Raw genomic sequence first — 18,388 nt, 5'->3', positions numbered from 1 at the left:
TATTATTTGTTATTGTATTATGTTTATTCATGTTCATGTTTTTATTATGTTTATTATTTTTTTCTAATTTCAAATTTAGTTTGACCAACATAAAAAAAAGAGAAGATTGTTAGTACCCTAATGGAGTTTTGATCTGTAGTCAAATAAGTCTGAAATTAAGTTCTTTGGTATCCGTTATCCCAATGACCTCACACGGTCAGTCCCACGAAATCATCTATGAGGATTGAGGAAGGTATTGTCTTAGCTTCACCAAAATTCAAACTTTTATTAATTTTATTTCGTTGTAACTAATTCAGTTATGTCATCAGAACTTTTGAGACTGAGCTCACGGTTTGATAGGCCAATATACTTGAATTATATATATATATATATATAATTGAATTTTTTTTATCTCAAAAATTAGTTTTGTTTGTTTGGTCCGTAGATTCCGGAGATCCACCACCGTCGCCCGTCCTCTGCGCCGTCTCTCTCGCGACACTCCGTTTCGCCGACTAGCGAACGATGGCCTCGCTTGCAGCCGCCGCCGTCTTTGCTCCTCCTTCCGACTTACTCACCGCTCCTCTTCATCGTCGGGCATCTCATGTAGTTACGAATTCCTCTGTGCCTCGCTGCCTCCTGCACAAAAGGGGCGACTCTACACGCATCGGTCAGAGGCTTAGGGCTTCTCTCGCAATTAGGTGCTCCTCTGGTAAGGATCTGCTCCTTCGGTTGCCTCTTGATGGCTTGTTATGAATACGCCACTTCATTTTTCTTTCCACATCTATTCGTTTTTCTCAACCTGTTCGTCGAATGGATTAGGGTTTTCAAGTACGTTTCTGTTCCTGGTCTTTACTTTGTTTCTTCGATTGATTTGGCTTCAGCTTTGAATCCCGAGCTGAAATCGACAATCGATACGGTTGTGCAATCGCACAAAGTGGTGCTTTTTATGAAGGGAACGAAGGAATTCCCCCAGTGTGGCTTCTCGAACACTGTCGTGCAGGTTTTGAATTCCCTGAACGTGCCTTTCGAGACTCTGAACATACTTGAAAACGAAATCCTGCGTCAGGGGATGAAGGAATACTCAAACTGGCCAACTTTTCCCCAACTCTACATTGATGGGGAGTTTTTTGGTGGCTGTGACATTGTTGTCGGTAAGATTTCAACCCATAAACTTGAATGCTTGTCCATTTTCCCAGTTATTTTGTAATTGCAAGAAGTTTTTCCGATTAGCATGCTAGTAAAGTATTCCTTCTCAAATGAGCTAGTGGTAAACATGTTAAAGATGAAGTCGCATGGTTTAATAATCATAATATCAGTTAGGAAGTTCATTATGAACAAAGGATTAGAGTTTCTTCTTGGAATTTTGAACTAATTTGTTGAGTTTTCTAGGGAACAATGTGTTGATACTAATGTTTTATGAAGAAGCCAATTTGTGTTGCATCAACAATTGGGCAATCCCATCAACACATCCCTTGTGCCAATCAAGGCTATGGCTCCGATAATGCTCATAACACAATTGTATGCTACATTCATGGGAATACATGAACATTACACCAAGAACAATAACAATTAACTCAAAGCCTTAACTAACAAATGTTATCTATATGTACAATGTTTTGAATTGATGAAAAAGGGCATGATAAATATCCAAAAACATAATATAAGTGTGCAGAAATATAGAGGGAATTAAAAGGAAAACTCCATAAAACATATGAACTTCGAAACTGGATGGTGGCTCTGCATCTAAAGAATATAGCAGCACGTCTAATGAATTTACTCAACACCTCCAAAAGTTTTAGACTGGTATGAAGCTAAAATGAAAAGAGACTTATCAAAATAAACTAGTAGGAGAGCCTCTCAAAGCAACAAGCAAATAAATAAATAAGCAAGTCAATGCAAGAGAAACACTATGCAAATGATATAATCTCTAACATGAAACATAATGGAGACCTCAATCACAATCATCAAATTGGGGGCAATGCCCATATCTATCTCCCAACCTGAGAGGGTTACCTCATCCGTAAAGTTATAGTTCACATCAATGTAAAATCAACACTTTAGAAGCTTGACTTTTCAGTTGGGTGTTGACAATACTAAACTTTCATTAGTTTAGAATCATCGCAAGGTGTCATGTGATAATTAAGTGTGGACAGACCAACTTTTGCAAACTCAACTACAAAGTTTTAAGGCCCATAAAGTGATTTCCATAACATGCTATAATTCATTGATGATAAATCATGTCCTCAGGTAGTATTCTCTAAAATTCTTTTACTACACGTGTTATTATGTTTTTCATGTCATGTATAACAGTAAATTCATAAGTAATACAATGTTCAAATAATTGATAGCACCTGCTCTAATGAAATAGATATTCTAATTTCTAAGCATAAAATCTATATGCATAATAAAAGTAACATAAGGGACATAAAGAGTCAAACAACATATATAAAGGGAACAAGTTGATAAAAGAAAGATCTTACATAAGATACAGTAAAATTCCACTAAATTAGAGCTCAACTAAGGCTATAGGGCATGACTAGGCTCAAATTTTTTTGCAGTTGAGCTTGCCACTGTTTTGGGGGGATTAGTATACTCACATCACAACCTCTCTTAGGGTAGGATGAAAAACTTCCCTTTGTATTTTTTTTCTCCCCTTAATGGGCATATATATATATAATTAATAAAACTACATATTCATTATGCAAAAACAATCATGGAATCTTCTTCATCATCCTCTAACCACAACCAAAATCCCTCATTTCCTACCCATAGCGTAGTCAACCTCCTACCTAATGAATTCACTACTCAAGCAAGGGGAGAATCCTGCCTTGGCTCCAAAAGTCATATTGTTCATAGTCAAAGATTTCCTCTTATTGTTGCTGCCTTACGTTGAGACACTAAGAGGGTGGGTTAGAACAATTTGAAAAGAGGAGAAAAAGATTCCAATCCATTTGGTTTGATTGTTTAGATTATATTACTCAATTTGATTGTCTTGCCCAAGTCAACCGATCTGATTGACATCACTTTCCCAATAGGTGTATCAAGCCAATTTGAATGATATAACATGATCTACTGCCTAGCCAATATGTTTGATCCATTGAACCTTTAGGCTTTAGCACAATCAACATTTATCTAGCTTGCTTGATCATCTATTTGTTCTTATGTTTATCAGACTTAGGTTCAGGTATCTGACAATGGTGCGGATTCCAATGCTTAATTTTTTTACACATACAATAACAATCTAGTTTTATTCCACTAGGTGGATCAGCTATATAGATTCTTCTACGCCATTGAGCTCTATCCTCTATTATATCATTATCTATATTATTAATGTTTGCAATGCCCTCCATTTTAGTTTATTAATGTTTTTGCACTACTATGTAGCAGAAGCTTACAAAGGTGGGCAATTACAAGAGGTATTAGAGAAAGCTTTGTGTTCATGATGCCATCAATTTAATGAAGCATTTCATGCTCGAAGGTTTGCTCTCGAGTTAGAATTCATATTTTTCCACGTCTCTGATATGTTCCCTGTGTATTGACAAATCCTTTGTTGGTTATCATTATTGAATGCTCTATAAATTAGCAATCATTTCATCTTAATGCTCTAAGATTGCACCATTGAACAAATCACACAAGACAAATCAGCTCATGAATACTTCTCTTCTTTAGAGTTTTAAAATTGTTCGAATGTCTTAGAATTTCTAAACCTCTGTCATTTTATCACAACCCTTGGCGGTTCTACTGCACTGAATAAAATAGCTATGCTCAAATGGGAAAAAAAAAGAAACAATGTTAGATCAGAAGTGTTATAATCAGAGCACAGTGATGGTGAGATCTGTTGAAGATTTTGATTCCCATCCATACCTTGGTTTTTGGTGACAAGCTAGAGGTGGTTGAGGTGTCTTGTTTTTTGCTGAATTGATTAACTTGTGCGAGTTCAACTCGATCGAGCTCTAGGTGGCTAGTCTAAGGTAAGTTGGGTTGGATAAGGTCTGGTGTTGTGGTTTATGCTTGTGGTATGAGGTAGGCTGATGGGTCAGGATGTTCTTGTTCAACTAATTTCTATAGCTACTCTTCCTTTGCTGGTTCATAGAAGATGACCTTTGGTAGCTCTGGCTCTTCCTATACAGGTTCTGAAATGAGTGTGCATTCAACAGGGTTTTAGGGTTTAGGTTCGGTAGCTCTGGCTCATGGCTAAGCTCTACTTTTCGGTTTGACTTGCAAAGATAAATAGTTCCAATTGTCATCCACTACTTACCAAAATTGCATTCAATTCGATTGAACTGTTGAACTGAATGTAACTTATGCAAGCTATTAGTTCATGTTTCTTTCTCAGCCATTCTCAATTCACTCCTTTAATCATCTAGCTACTTTGGATTCTGATCCTTCCCGGACCAGACAAGGCTCAACTCGATATGACCTAGCTCCTAAGGGTCGTGCTGCGTGCGTCTAAGTTAGGCCGGCTCGAATTGGATCGCGGGCAGTCCATCCCAATAGCCACCTCTAAGTTGATGAAGTAACACAATATATAGAATCACTATCCAGAGCTCAACAAGCTGACTATCAAAGTTATGAAAATTATTTTTAAAAATAATAATAAAATTCTTGCACCTCAGTGGCTGCAATGTTGTAATTATTGTTTTAACTATATTCTTAATTTTTATTATTAAACATAGATGTGGACTTTGCAATTGTTAAATGGTTTATAATGGATCTCAATGATAAATGTATATTTTATTATTTTAAAACATAATTATCTTTTTAATTTGATTTAGTTTATGTACAATCAAACCTAAGTCCCACTAACTGTTTTTTTTATGGTTGGTGTGTGCAAAATGAATCAAATCAATTTGGTAAATTAAAAATGTAATCCAGTTCAATTTGTTTTTTTCAGTTTGAGCCAAACTCAATTTTTTTGTTCATCCCATCGAAAAAAAATATCTAACGATGCATAATAATTAAAATTCGAACAATGAATACTTAATAATAGGGGCTTCACCATAAGAACTCTCCCTCTACAACTCTACACATTTCCACATCTAAATATTAAATCAGCTACTTAAAAAGTCATGAATCAAAAAGAAATATAAGGTTATGAATCCACGTTCTCTTTTTCAGTAAAAGATGAAATCCACCATCTCAGCGATCCTACGATCATCTGTGAGGAGGTAAATTGAAAAGTTATAATTTACCACGACAAAGAAGAATATTGTCTCAGCTTCACCGCAATTCGATCCTTATCTACTTTAATAACTCTACTCCATCGTAATCAACTCAACTATTTTCCAGAGGCATAAATCCACATTCTCATTTAGAGGGGATGTTGGATCATTCCATCTATATACCAAGAAAGAAATAATTTCTCATGAACACTGAAATTTTGATACATGTACAACAAAATTTCCATCTATGTTACCACTAATTAGGAATGTAATCGAATGGAGCCGAACAGTAAAAGGCTCAAGCTCGAGCTCGATTCGTTTTTCTTAAGCTCGAGTTCAATTCGAGCTTTAATTCTTAAACTCGAGTTTAGCTCGTAATGAAATTAAATAATTCACAAACAGCTCAAATTCAATTTAAAAATGTCTCGTTTTAAAATTAAACGAGTTTAGTTTGAGCTCGATTCAAAAATAGCTCATTTAAAAATTAAACGAGCTTAGTTTGAACTTGACTCGTTAATATATAATATTTATAATTCATTATATATATATATATATATATATATATATATATATATATATATATATATATATAAACACACGTCGAGCCTCTTAACAAACACGTTTGTGAATCTTTAAACGAACATATTCGCAAGTTCACGAATCAAATACTATTAAATTCGAACTCGACTTGATAATATTTTCGAGTTCAAAATCAGGCTCAAACTTGGCTTGTTAACTTAATCAAACGAACTCAAACGAATTTTTTTTCGCACTGAAACTCGAATAGTTTGCGAGCAGCTTGGTTCGTTTACACTCCTACCACTAATATAATCAAACTCAAGTATAAAAACTTACCTTAAGTGGCCAATAGTAGATAAATTTAGCATCTTTTATCAAGATTTTTCAAACTAATAGAGTTGGGCTTCTTCACCTTCGAGTTCCAATACTTAGAGTCTAGCTTGGTCAGGTTTTCTGAAATTTTTGGACAGGAACAAACCCTTAAGTGGCCAATAGTAGATAAATTTAGCATCTTTTATCAAGATTTTTCAAACTAATAGAGTTGTGCTTTTTCGCCTTCGAGTTCCAATACTTGGAGTCTAGCTTGGTCAGGTTTTCTGAAACTTTTGGACAGGAACAAACATTTACCGAGCACAAAAGGACTATGCTCGAGCAAAATAGACTCATGGGACTCATGGAGAGCATTAACTTCACTCAATCACACCACAATTCGTAAGGTGAGTCGGCCCAAGTTCAAACGTAAAACCACTATATATGGTGTATGAATTCGCAAGGCCTAAGCTCGAGTTATCCTACTTTACAGCATCTGAATTCTACTATACGGTGTATGAATTCGTAAGGTGAGCCAACCCAAGTAAAACCACTAGAAAAAAATAAAATAAAGCACAAGTAAAGTTTTGTATCAAAATAGGAAACTTGAAGATAAAGTCCTTAAACTCAAAGAAATACAAGCGACAAAATGAGAGTAATATCAGTAGAAAGTTAGATTTCAAGCAATTTCTCTAGCCTTGGATGATCATCTACTCTTGTCCCTTTATTTATAGTCCTCAAATCGGCTTTAAACAAACTTCAAACAATTTTTTGTGCAATTCCAATCGACTTAAGCATGTTTTAGTCGACTAAATTGGTGATAACAATTGCTTACTCAACCTTTTTCCAACCTACTCAAGTGTTGTCCATGTAAGCCATGTATGGCAAATAATGCCCTTTTCAGTGGGTTTAATGGGTAAAACAACACATCAATTCACTCATATTAACCCTAGTTGATCGGATCGTTAACTACAACCTTGAAACATTTGTTTCTTGATCGAATCCTCGCCTAAGTCAAAGTATGTCCAAAATCAAAATATAAGTCACTCAGAGACTCATAATTCACTTAGAGTTTACCTGCAAGGAGCTTATGCCTTTTGATCTTCCTTGTCAGCCAAAAAACCTTACTTCCAAGTTTTCTCGTTTGTCATGTATTTGATCATCCTTGACCTACTATGACTTCTCAACTGCAAGTATTTGGTCCTTGTTAATCTATTTAGACTTCTCTAATCACCAACAATTCGATCACTTTTGGCCTACTTAAACTTCTCCAACCACCAAGTATCTACTCAGAACTTCATCCACCCTTTGCATAAGCAGTAACTTGTCAGTATCCTACACGATATACTTGACAAACTTCATTAGTAAATACAACATTAGCCTAACTTAAATCCTTTGCCAAACACATCAAAACCACTTGATCAACCTCAATCACATGGAGATAATTGCACCAACATGTGGAGCATCGTCTACTCAAAGCTCAATATGCCCTCGCGAGGAAAACCAAGTTTAGCAACACAGAATCATCCTTGACGGCATGTAAGGATTGTAGCTATGCCAGTATAAACAGCTCCTTCCCACTCTTTCCAACTGGATCACCACCAAACAGAAACTAGAATCAGAATTTATTATAATTTCATTTCTCATGACTCAAACTGAAAACAAAACAGCTAACAGCTTATAGAGCAACACTTGCTTTAATGCATGCTCAAACATGGACCTTGAAATATCGAAGCAAGATTGGCATGCTACAATGAGTTACTTAACTAAATTCTCAGTGGTTTTCCTAGATTATCAAAACAAAATAGACATGCTCTACAAATACAAACTAAAACCTGATATAGGCTGGTTTGTGAACTAACAACTGTCAATGAGCAACTTGCACCAGTAGGTTAAAAGTCAATATGATACACAAATTGAATCAAGCTATAATATTATGGAAATAATATTCACTTCTATAAGGAAATTCAAAGACATCAACACAAGACTGAATATAAGAGATTAGACAAGCATGCTAGTGCAAACTCCATTTAGCATGAGAAGGTTAAGCTTCATAATAACACAATTTCAGCTATTGTCTATAGAAATTGATCTCAGAGACAACATATGCATATTGGGAAGAGAAATCAAACCAGGCATAGTTTATTCATCTTGGCCTCTTGCAGCACTGCAGCACTAAGCCTTCTGATATAAACAAGAGGATGCAAACTGAAGTGGGAAGTGATCAGTAGTCAGCACGATAGTCACTGTAATCATCCCTTGCCGAGAAGTCATTCTCTACTCTCTCGGCGATCTTTTCTTCCTCGTGCTTAAGCCCTTCCTCCAGCGCCAACCCGCCTAATGCTCCAGCCACTGCCCCAACTGCCATTCCTGTCGCCAGTCCTGCTCTGCCTCCTTTTGGTTTGTTGTCATAAGAAGAATACCCGGCCGAGTAGCCCGCAGGTGCTGATGGGTCACCGTAACCAGATGCCCGGTCATAGAACTGATGGGCTGGAGATGAGGCAGGGGCAGGGGCAGGGGCAGGGGCAGGGGCAGGGGCAGGGACAGGAGCGGGGGCCGGAGCTGGTGGAGCAGAATAGTAGGCGGCGGAAGCAGGGGCATAGTATCCAGAGGAGTAGGAATCGGAGTAGCTCCCGTAGGGATATTGCGAAGGGTAAGGGTGGGACTGGGGCGGAGGCGGAGGGTGGCCGTAAGGAGGGAGAGAAGAAGGCGGGGGCGAGAAGGCGCGATAATCTCTAGCCGAGTGATGCTGAGGATGAGGCGGCGGCGGAGAAGGGAAGGGAGGAGCGTTGGAGGAGTAAAAATAGCTGGAAGGAGGTGGCGGAGGAAAGTGGTGAGTGGGATCGGTTGGTTCAGGTGGGGGACTGGGGCGCTCTCGCAAGGCCACCCTGATCCGGATCTTGCCCTGGGGGCGGCCAGAGGGGCGACGGAGTTCGAGGGTTCGGATCGGGGACGTCCCGCTTCCGCCGCCGCCTCCAGAAGCGTAGGCGGCGAAGGCCTCAGCGTCGAGGAGCCCCGTGAGAGGAGATCTGGCGGTGCCCACCAGGGGCTTGGGGGTCTCCGAGGGCTTGGAGTGGAAGACGTCGAGGGTGAGGAACAGAAGGGTTTCGGAAGAAGGAAGCGGGAGAGGGAGGGCAAGGCGCTCGTTCCAGACGGGGCGGGTGGATCCGGCGTCGTCGGGCTTGGTGGCGGCGCGGCGGTCGGAGTCGAGGTAGGCGACGACGTAGGGTTTCAGATCGCCGTTACGCCAGTTGACGTTCTTGAGGTGCTTGGCTGAGACGACGGTGACCTCAAGGTCGAGCGGCCTCGCCGCCGCCGACGACGGAGGCGGAGGGTGGCGCCGTGGAGACTCCATTGATTCGCGTGGGAGACTGAACGAAGAAGGTTCGAGAAGCGATGGAATTGGGGGCGATTCAGGGGGCGAAGATACAGACGGCGAGGTTGCTCCACGACGCTGACGGATGCTTTTTATTTAATTTTTTAATAATTTAATAAAATTTATATTCTAATCTTTCTAGAAGTTTCATAATTATCGTTACCTCTTTTCTAAACATTTTTATAATTATCTAAATTTATTGTGATCTTCTAGAATTTGCAAATATTTTCTATAATTTTCTCACCTTAAAATCATCGATGATATTTTAAAAATCTAGAAAAAAAATTAGAAATAGAAAGAGAACTCATAAATAAAAATTTCAAACATTTGCAAAAACCTAAAGTATTGTTTTCAAAATCACAAGTCGATTTTTTAAATTGTTTTGTTAATCTAAAACATTAAATTCATGAAAAATCACAAACAATTGTTAAAAATGAAATTAAAAAACCTTGGTAAATTTTTAAAGGGCGCACTTCAAATTTATTTTTGCCCAAAAGGCCCATCTAAATTTAAAATTTTCCAAAAGGCGCACTTGATTTTGATATTACCCCTCCTTCAACTGGCTTACTTTATTCATAGTTTCTCAAAGCATCTGAGTTACATTTTTATTAAAAATTCGTTCTTTGATTTGGATGGTAACGTTGAGCTCCGTACTTAACTTTTCTTATTTTACATACAACTTATATCATCACAAAATAGCAACCGGATTCCAACATAGCAACTAGCTCTATGTTACAATGTGATTAGTTTTCTATATGAGATATTAAATGGTTAGTAAATGGAGAAAAATATATTATATATTTAGAAGTTTAAGTTTCTATCACTTATTAGTAGAGTTTTTTTATAACTTGGTGTTGAAATTTCAAAATCTGAAAGTTGTACAGTAGTTTGAAACCCTAACATAATGGTGTTAAATATTATATTCTAGCACCATTTTAATTCTGAACTTTTTAAGTTCCAGCACCACTATGGTGTTGAACTGTCTATTGTGGTGTTAATGATTTAAAATTCAACACTCTATTGGTTCTGTGTCAATTTACACCATATTAATCCACACTCATCTCTTCCATTAAATGTCAAAATCTATTAATGGACTTAGTCATTTCATATTGGCAAAATTTCATGACAAAATTTTAAAAATCTAAATATCCTAGATTAAAAATCATTGATGGACCTAGATAGCTCTGATAAGACTCATTCCAAGTGATACATGTTTCTAAAGTGCCTGAGAGTCTATAGTCTTTATGTGCCCAGGTTTTTAATGGTTTTTAAAGTGTATGACTCAAAGCAATTGACACATACATATAACGTATCCAGATTAATTTTATGGGATGTCAAAACCAGACATGGACACCATAAATACATTCTACACACTCATTTCTTCCATTAGATATAAACTTTTTAGAAATTCAAGTCTCCTAGATTCATCAATGGGTTTCAGTCAAAATCCATTGATAGACTTAGAGAGCTCGATCGAGCACATTCCAACTCTTATGAGTTTATTAGGTAAACTTAAGTTCAAATAAGGCCTCCTTTACTGGTTTAAGGCATTCCCAACAATGATTACAACGATTTGAAACTTTCAGTACCACTGTGGTGCTGGTTTCTCAATATCAACACCAATTAGGTGAACATGATCAGTCTGAATATACCCTCGTTGACTAATTCAAGACCCTTCTAATGTTCCTCAAAATGATTTTAAATGTTCATCAGACAGTGGTGCTAATTATCGAAGACCAAAACTAATATGATGCTGAATATAAGAAACCAACACTAGAGTCTATGCCACTTGGCACACAACCATAATTTCGCCTACATGTCTCAATAACAGGATTGGACACCATGTATACCTTCTACACAATATTATCTCCCATCCTATTTCAAAAATTCAAGTCCCCTATGTCTACCAATGGATTTTGGTTAAAACTCATTGATGACCTTAGAGGACTATGATCAGGTACATTCCAACTCCTATGTGTTTATTAGATAAACATGAGTCCGAATATGCCATTGTTGACTGATTCAAGACCCTCCTAGCATTTCTCAACATTGTTGACTGATTCCAAAGACCAGCACCAATATGGTGTTGGTTTTCGAAGACCAACACTATAGTCTGTGCTAGTTGGAACGCGATCATAACTTTACCTATGTGTCTTAGTAACAGGATTGGACACCATGTATACCTTCTACACAATATTATCTCCCATCCCATTTTAAGTTTTCATAAATTTGAGTTCCCTAGGTTCATAAATGTGTTTCGGTCAAAATCCATTGATGACATTAGAGGTCTCTGATCGAGTTTATTCCAACTCCTATATGTTTATTAGGTGAACATAAGTCTGAATATGTTCTTGTGGACTGATTGAAGGCCCTCCCAACATTCATCAAAAGGATTTTAAACTTTCATGATTATGTGGTGTTGGTTTTCGAAGACCAACACCAATATGGATCTGGTTTACGAAGACCAGCACGATAGTGTGCCATTTGGCACATGATCATAACTTCATCTACGTGTCTCAGTAATAGGATTAGACATCATGTATAATTTCTACACACTAACATCTCTCATCTTTTTTTTTTCAAAGATGACTATATTTCTAATGAACTTGAATCATATATGGGCTCCATTAATTCATATTTAGCAGAGAGACAACGAGCTACTCAACAGTCCACAAATGTAGATCCAGTAATATTCCATCTTGTGAAAATAATAATATGTTAAACAACAACAGAAATCCAAGTAATTTGACATTCTATCGAAATCAAAAAAAAAATCCATTACAAGCTGAGGTACCAATAATAGTATGTTATTTGGCGAATATTTTGAGACAACATGGAGTCGGTAAGAAAAATTAGATATTCGAATTGAAGAAAAATTAGAATGGAATGCAAATTCAAAAGTATTCTTAGCTAATGATATCCAATTTAATACCAAATCCAATTGTAGAGGCAATAGAAAAATATGAATTTTTTGTTGGATAGGTTTTCCCCTCTCGACAAGAGTTCAAGGATGAACTTGTAAGGCATGCTATTTTTAAAAATATCAAATACAATCCAGTTGACACCCGGCTAAATAGAATTAAATTTATTTGCTTCAATTAACCATGTACATAGAGACTAGTATCTAGGGGAGATGTGGAGTTCACCATTACAAAATATGTACAAGAACATCAATGTCTCAACTTTAGGGAAACACTTGATCACAAATCTTACACATCCACATTCGTAGCCTCCCAAGTTGAAGAGTTGTTTGTTGCTTCTGAATAGTACAAACCAAAATTTATTCAAAGAGATATGAAAGTTAGGTTTGACGTTTCCATATCATAAGAAAGCATATCTAGCCCAAGAGAAAGCGTTGAAGAAAGTGGTTGGTGATTGTGAGCAGATTTATAGAGATCTTCCAATGTACTTGCGCAAGTTAGATTTAGGGACATTGATACTTACATGACACTACACAGAAATGTCGATAATCATTTCCAGTGTTATTTTTGAGCTTTCGGTGCTTGTGAGAGAGTATTCAGGTCCTATCTACTCAAATTAATTGGAATTGATGTTGCACATCTTAATGGTAGGTATCCTGTTGTGTTATTGATGGCAACAACAGTCAATGCTAATAGCAACATCCTCTCGTTTTGCTTTAGAATTGTTGAAGTTGAATGTGGGTCTGTTTGAGAGTGGTTTTTAGATCATGTAAAGAAATTCCTTATTGTCGATCCATAGTCAATGAACATTGTATCAAATAGAGATCGTGGTATTATATCAGTAGTTAAAAAATTCTACTACCCAACTGCTTATCATGTTTTTTGTTGCTATCGCTTATCTTGTAACATGGTGACAAATACTTGGGATAGGTGTGTTGTAGGCTTATTTTGGGCAACAGTAAGAGCTAATACAACATTCCAGTTTGACCAAGTAATACAGTCCATTCTTACAAGACATCCAGTTGCGTATCAGTGAGTATAGAATATTGATCCTAAAAGATGAGCTAATGCACACTTTAGTGGGAGAAGGTACGCAATGCTAGTCACAAATTGTTCAGAGAGTTTAAATGCTTTGTTCAAGGATATACATGAACTCCCCATTAATAGTATAATTGATAATACTAGAAGAAAGGTAGTTTAATGGTTCTTTAACCATCTGGAGGAAGCTTCAAAATGTTATGATTTTTTGTTAACTTATGCCACTAAATAAATTGATTCGAGGAAACAAAGAAGTTTTCAATATATAGTATGCCCATACTCCAAAACAGAAATGGAAGTACAAATATCGATTGCTTCATATATAATTGATTTGGAAAGATATTGTTGCGATTGTGGTGAGTTTCAAATTGAAGGAATTCCTTGCTCACATGCTATTGTCGTGATCACACACCGGAACATAGATCCAGTATGTTACTTTGAGCATTATTTTGAGTCACAAAATTGGAAGGACACTTACACAGATCGTATCTACCCATGTCCAAGTAAGGAATTTTGGACTACTAGTTTAAACAACATTAGGATCCTACCTCCTTGTAGCCTTGTGTAGCCCGGTAAGTAAAAGAAGGCACTCATCGAGTCTAGACATAATGGGAAGGTAAAAAATAAATGCAACTGGTGCATGTAACTTGGTCATAATAAAATATCTTATAAAATACCACCAGCTATACCATCTACTATTTCTTGAAATGCAAGTGTAAGAACATCAAACATTAACACTGTTGTAAGCTTAAGGTTGTAATCAAAATTGTAAAAAATAATGCAAGTGTAGAAATGGGCTGAGTGTCTACATTGTATCTTCTATGAGAATCTTCATATTCTGTTGCAATTTATTAACTTAAATCATCTATTTACATTGTGGTGATGTATACATTTTCAACATAGTTGGAAAGAGCTTCAAACATTAAAAGAGTTTATGAATACCAGCACCATATTAGTGTTGGTCTTCGGAAAGCAACACCACTATGGTGCTGGTCTCAGGAAACCAACACCTGGTGTTGGTCTTCATATACCAGAACCAAAGTGTTTTGGAATCCAACAAAAATTTGACCCGTTAACTTTAAATCACGCTTCCCATCTCTTGCTCAGATCTGTCACTCTCAAAGATAATGTCTATCTTCCCGTCGGAGCTAGTTGTTTGGTGATCTTTGTCTCGAGTGTCTTGCAGTCTCCTTCCACCGACCATTGTGTGTTGTACGTTGCTTTAGTTATATTATATTAATGATTTATTCATGATTTTCCATTAGTGCTTTTATGGTTTTCCACTATGCAGTCTCCTTCCACCATTAATGATAGGGTTTAGAGTTTTACAGAGTTGGTTTCTGGTGATAAGTGTAGAGGGTTTTAGGGTTTCATTTCAACTACAAGACGGTTAGGGAAATTAGATTATTGTGTTGGTTTCTGAATTCCAGCACCATATTAATGTTGGTCTTTAGAAACCAACAACATAGAAGGATGAAAGTTTAAAATCATTTTGACGAATGTTAGGAGGGCTTTGAATCAGTCGACGAGGGCATATTTAGACTCATGTTTAACTAATAAACACATAGAAGTTGGAATGAGCCCGATCAAAGTCCTCTAAGAACATTAATGAGTTTTGACTAAAACCCATTAATGAACCTAGGAGACTCGAATTTCTGAAATCTTGAAATGGAATGAGAGATAATATTGTGTAAAAGGTATACATGATATCCAATTATGTTACTGAGACACGTAAATGAAGTTATAATAGCGTGTCAACTGACACAGACTATGGTGTTAGTCTTTGAAATCAGTACCATAATAGTGTTGGTCTTTGAAAACCAATATCATATTATTGTTGGTCTTCGAAAATCAGCACCACTAGCTAATAAAAGTTTAAATCATTTTGAAAAATGTTGAGAGAGCTTTGAATCAGTTAACGATGGCATATTTGGACTTATGTTCACCTAATAAACACATAGGAGTTGGAATTGGCCAGATTAGAGCCCTTTTAGGTCATCAATGGATTTACTAAAATTCATTGATAGACTTAGGGGACTTGGATTTCTGAAAAATTAAAAAGAGATGGAAGATAATATTGTGTAGAAGGTATATATGGTGTCCAATCATATTACTAAGACATGTAGGCGAAGTTATGATCGTGTGCCAATTGACATAAATTGTGGTGTTGATTTTTGAATACTAGCACCATATTAGTATTGGTCTTCGGAAACTAGCATCATAGAATGATGAAAGGTTTAAAATCATTTTGGCAAACATTGGGAGAGCCTTGAATCAGTTGATAAGGGCATATTGGACTTATGTTTAACTAATAAACACATAGGAGTTGAAATGGGCCTGATCAGAGCCCTCTAAAGTCATCAATGGATTTTAACCAAAATCCATTAATGGACCTAGGGGACTTAGATTTCTAAAAACTTGATATGGTATAGGAGATAATATTGTGTAGAATATATACATGGTATTCAATCCTGTTATTAAGACACATGGGTGAAGCTATGATCGCATGTCAACTGACATAGACTATATAGGAGTTGAAATGGGCCTGATCAAAGCCCTCTAAGTTCATTAATGGATTTTAACCAAAACTCATTAATGGACCTAGGAGACTCAGATTTCTAAAAACTTGACATGGTATAGGAGATAATATTGTGTAGAATGTATACATGGTATTCAATCCTATTATTGAGACACATAGATAAAGTTATGATCGCATGTCAACTGGTATAGACTGTGGTGCTAGTCTTTGAAAACTAACACCATATTGGTGCTGGTCTTCGAAAACCAGCATCATTGCCTGATGAAAGCTTATAATTGTTTTGACGAACGCTAGGAGGGCTTTGAATCAGTTAACGAGGGCATATTCAGACTTATGTTCACCTAAAAAATACATAGGAGTTCAAATTTGTCCGATCAGAACCCTTTGAGGCTCCCCCCACTACATAGATCCACTCTGATACCACTGTTAGATCTGATGGAATCCATATATATCTCCACAACGGAATGATATTGTCCACTTTGGGCTCACGCCCTCATGGTTTTATTTTTGGGCATTACTCAAAAGGTCTCGTATCAATGAGATATTTTCCATCTTATAACCCCAGGATCTTTTCCATATATTTTCAATGTGGAACTTTGATTGTTATCCCAACAATAGACCTAGAGGACTCGGATTTCTAAAATATCGCATGTATTGGAAGAGAGTAGTATAAGAAAGATAGATCTGTTATGTGATCATGGTTTTGATACTCCTAGAAGGAGTTATGGGCCTGTGTTAATTAGTACAAACTGTAGTGTTGGTCTTCATAAATCAGAACCATAGTTTTTTATTGGTATCATGAGGGTGGTGTTGATTTCAAAGATCAGCATCACTGTTCCAATAGACATTGTGTATTTTGTTTGACTTGACAATAGAGTGAGTCATGTAACAATCTAATATAAACTTCATATTTCATACATAACATTGTTCAATACTTATTGATTAACAAAATTAATAAGATAACCATAATACAATAATTTAACATAGTTATTAAGATTTTTACATTTACAATATACAAATCGTAGATGATACCATAACTCTGGTGTATCATATATACATCACATGTAATCCAAGTGAGAGATTGTTGGATTTAATATCTTAAGGTGGACTTAATTATAATTTATATATGCAGATACAAATTGAACCCATTTAAGTGATCTAATTAAGATTTATTAAGTTTCAGATTATTAGATGTGGATTAAATATGTAAAACTCGTTAGCCAAATCTGTTATTATCTATGAGTTTATAACAAATCATATTTTTATATATAGGATTTTGTTCATGAAGGTTTAGGGTTGATTGACATCTTGCCTTCATTCTCCATTGACGAAGGTTTGCGGCGGTGTCACCCTAATTCCATTGAAAGACCATCCTCTTGCTTCCGTTTTATCTTCTTCCACATAGATCAAGCAGTTGATACTGCAAGATAAGGATAATGGTTCTCCAATCAGGTTCCTTGTCATTTATATATATTAATATGGTGTGGCATGTTAATCATTGAAACTAGATCCTTAGTCTTGTATTTTTTTATTATCTGAATTCTCATTCAGTTTGTAGAATTTTTACAGCTTAGGATTTACAAGTTTCTATCACTAATTAGATACAATTACATTCAACTATGAAAGGTTTAAAGCAACAAATTACCTCTCTAAATGCAATAGTTTCCTGATTAGAACTCTTGTTTAAATTTTTTTTAAAACTTGTCTAAAATTTTCATTCTTGTAGGTAGTTGTTAGAAATCCATTTTTTAGCCAATTAGTTGAATAGGGACATGCATATGTTGTTTCATCAGTAGATCGTCAACAACTAATTTTTTGAATAAATGAGAAATTAATATCCAAGACTATATAAGTCTTGAAAGGTTGGTCAAGTCTGATTGAATGAAAACATTGGCTCAAACACAAGTGTGGGTGTGGTTCATGGATGTGTATGCATGAATGATAGTTCGAATATAGCTAAGTGTTTAATTCTGGTGAGACTAACAAAAAGTGTGCAATTGACAAAGAAATTGAGGTTGTCAAACTCCCAAAGTTAGGCTATGAACATTAACCAAACAACTTGATGAATGGGTGGATTTAACTAGGGATTATATCTAAATTAGAAGTAACTAATAAAGTTTGTTGCCGCAATTATCATCTATTCGATTAGTCGCATGGCCCAAATAGCAAGCAATTATATACTTCGCACATCTTTCATTTTCTTTGGCAAAACAATGAACATCTTTGCCCATGAAAACCAATGTGATTTTATCATTAGCAGGATTCGATCAACGTAGAAGTCATGTGGCAGGGCGATACAGATATCATCAGTATCCAACTTGCTTAGTTAATCTGACCTACCGACCTTCCAAGCTGGTCCAACCTCCCAACCTCCAGAGTCAAGTGTCCAAGTGGGATGATGTTTCCAAGTGTTTAACATCATGAGCATTGTAACTTCATGAGTATTGTAGCGCTCGAGTACTATAAAACGTGATGCTATTGCGTGTCAGAGCTCAAGTGTGTGACTCTCCCGAACACTGTATCTATGTTATTCTGAGTATAGAAA

At 36.4% G+C, this 18,388-nt stretch overlaps 2 protein-coding genes across 2 annotated transcripts; one reads left to right on the top strand and one right to left on the bottom strand.

Moving 5' to 3' along the window:
• Positions 1 to 425: 425 nt before the first annotated feature.
• Positions 426 to 3,579, top strand: LOC141845486 (uncharacterized). The gene is made up of 3 exons (XM_074733543.1): positions 426 to 688; positions 861 to 1,130; positions 3,367 to 3,579. Exons 1-3 carry the CDS (start codon positions 502 to 504, stop codon positions 3,420 to 3,422), a joined length of 513 nt encoding a protein of 170 aa, XP_074589644.1. The 5' UTR covers positions 426 to 501; the 3' UTR covers positions 3,423 to 3,579.
• A 4,405-nt stretch (positions 3,580 to 7,984) lies between these two features.
• LOC141845211 (uncharacterized) lies at positions 7,985 to 9,407 on the bottom strand. The gene has a single exon (XM_074733266.1). The coding sequence runs from the start codon at positions 9,322 to 9,324 to the stop codon at positions 8,194 to 8,196; it is 1,131 nt and encodes a 376-aa protein (XP_074589367.1). The 5' UTR covers positions 9,325 to 9,407; the 3' UTR covers positions 7,985 to 8,193.
• Between the last annotated feature and the right edge of the window lie 8,981 nt (positions 9,408 to 18,388).

This window comes from Curcuma longa, chromosome 14 (assembly GCF_044706935.1).
Source record: "Curcuma longa cultivar G26 ecotype Majalengka, Jawa Barat chromosome 14, ITB_CL_G26_1.1, whole genome shotgun sequence".
Classification (NCBI taxonomy): domain Eukaryota; kingdom Viridiplantae; phylum Streptophyta; class Magnoliopsida; order Zingiberales; family Zingiberaceae; genus Curcuma; species Curcuma longa.
This window is presented reverse-complemented; position numbering and strand designations above follow the sequence as displayed.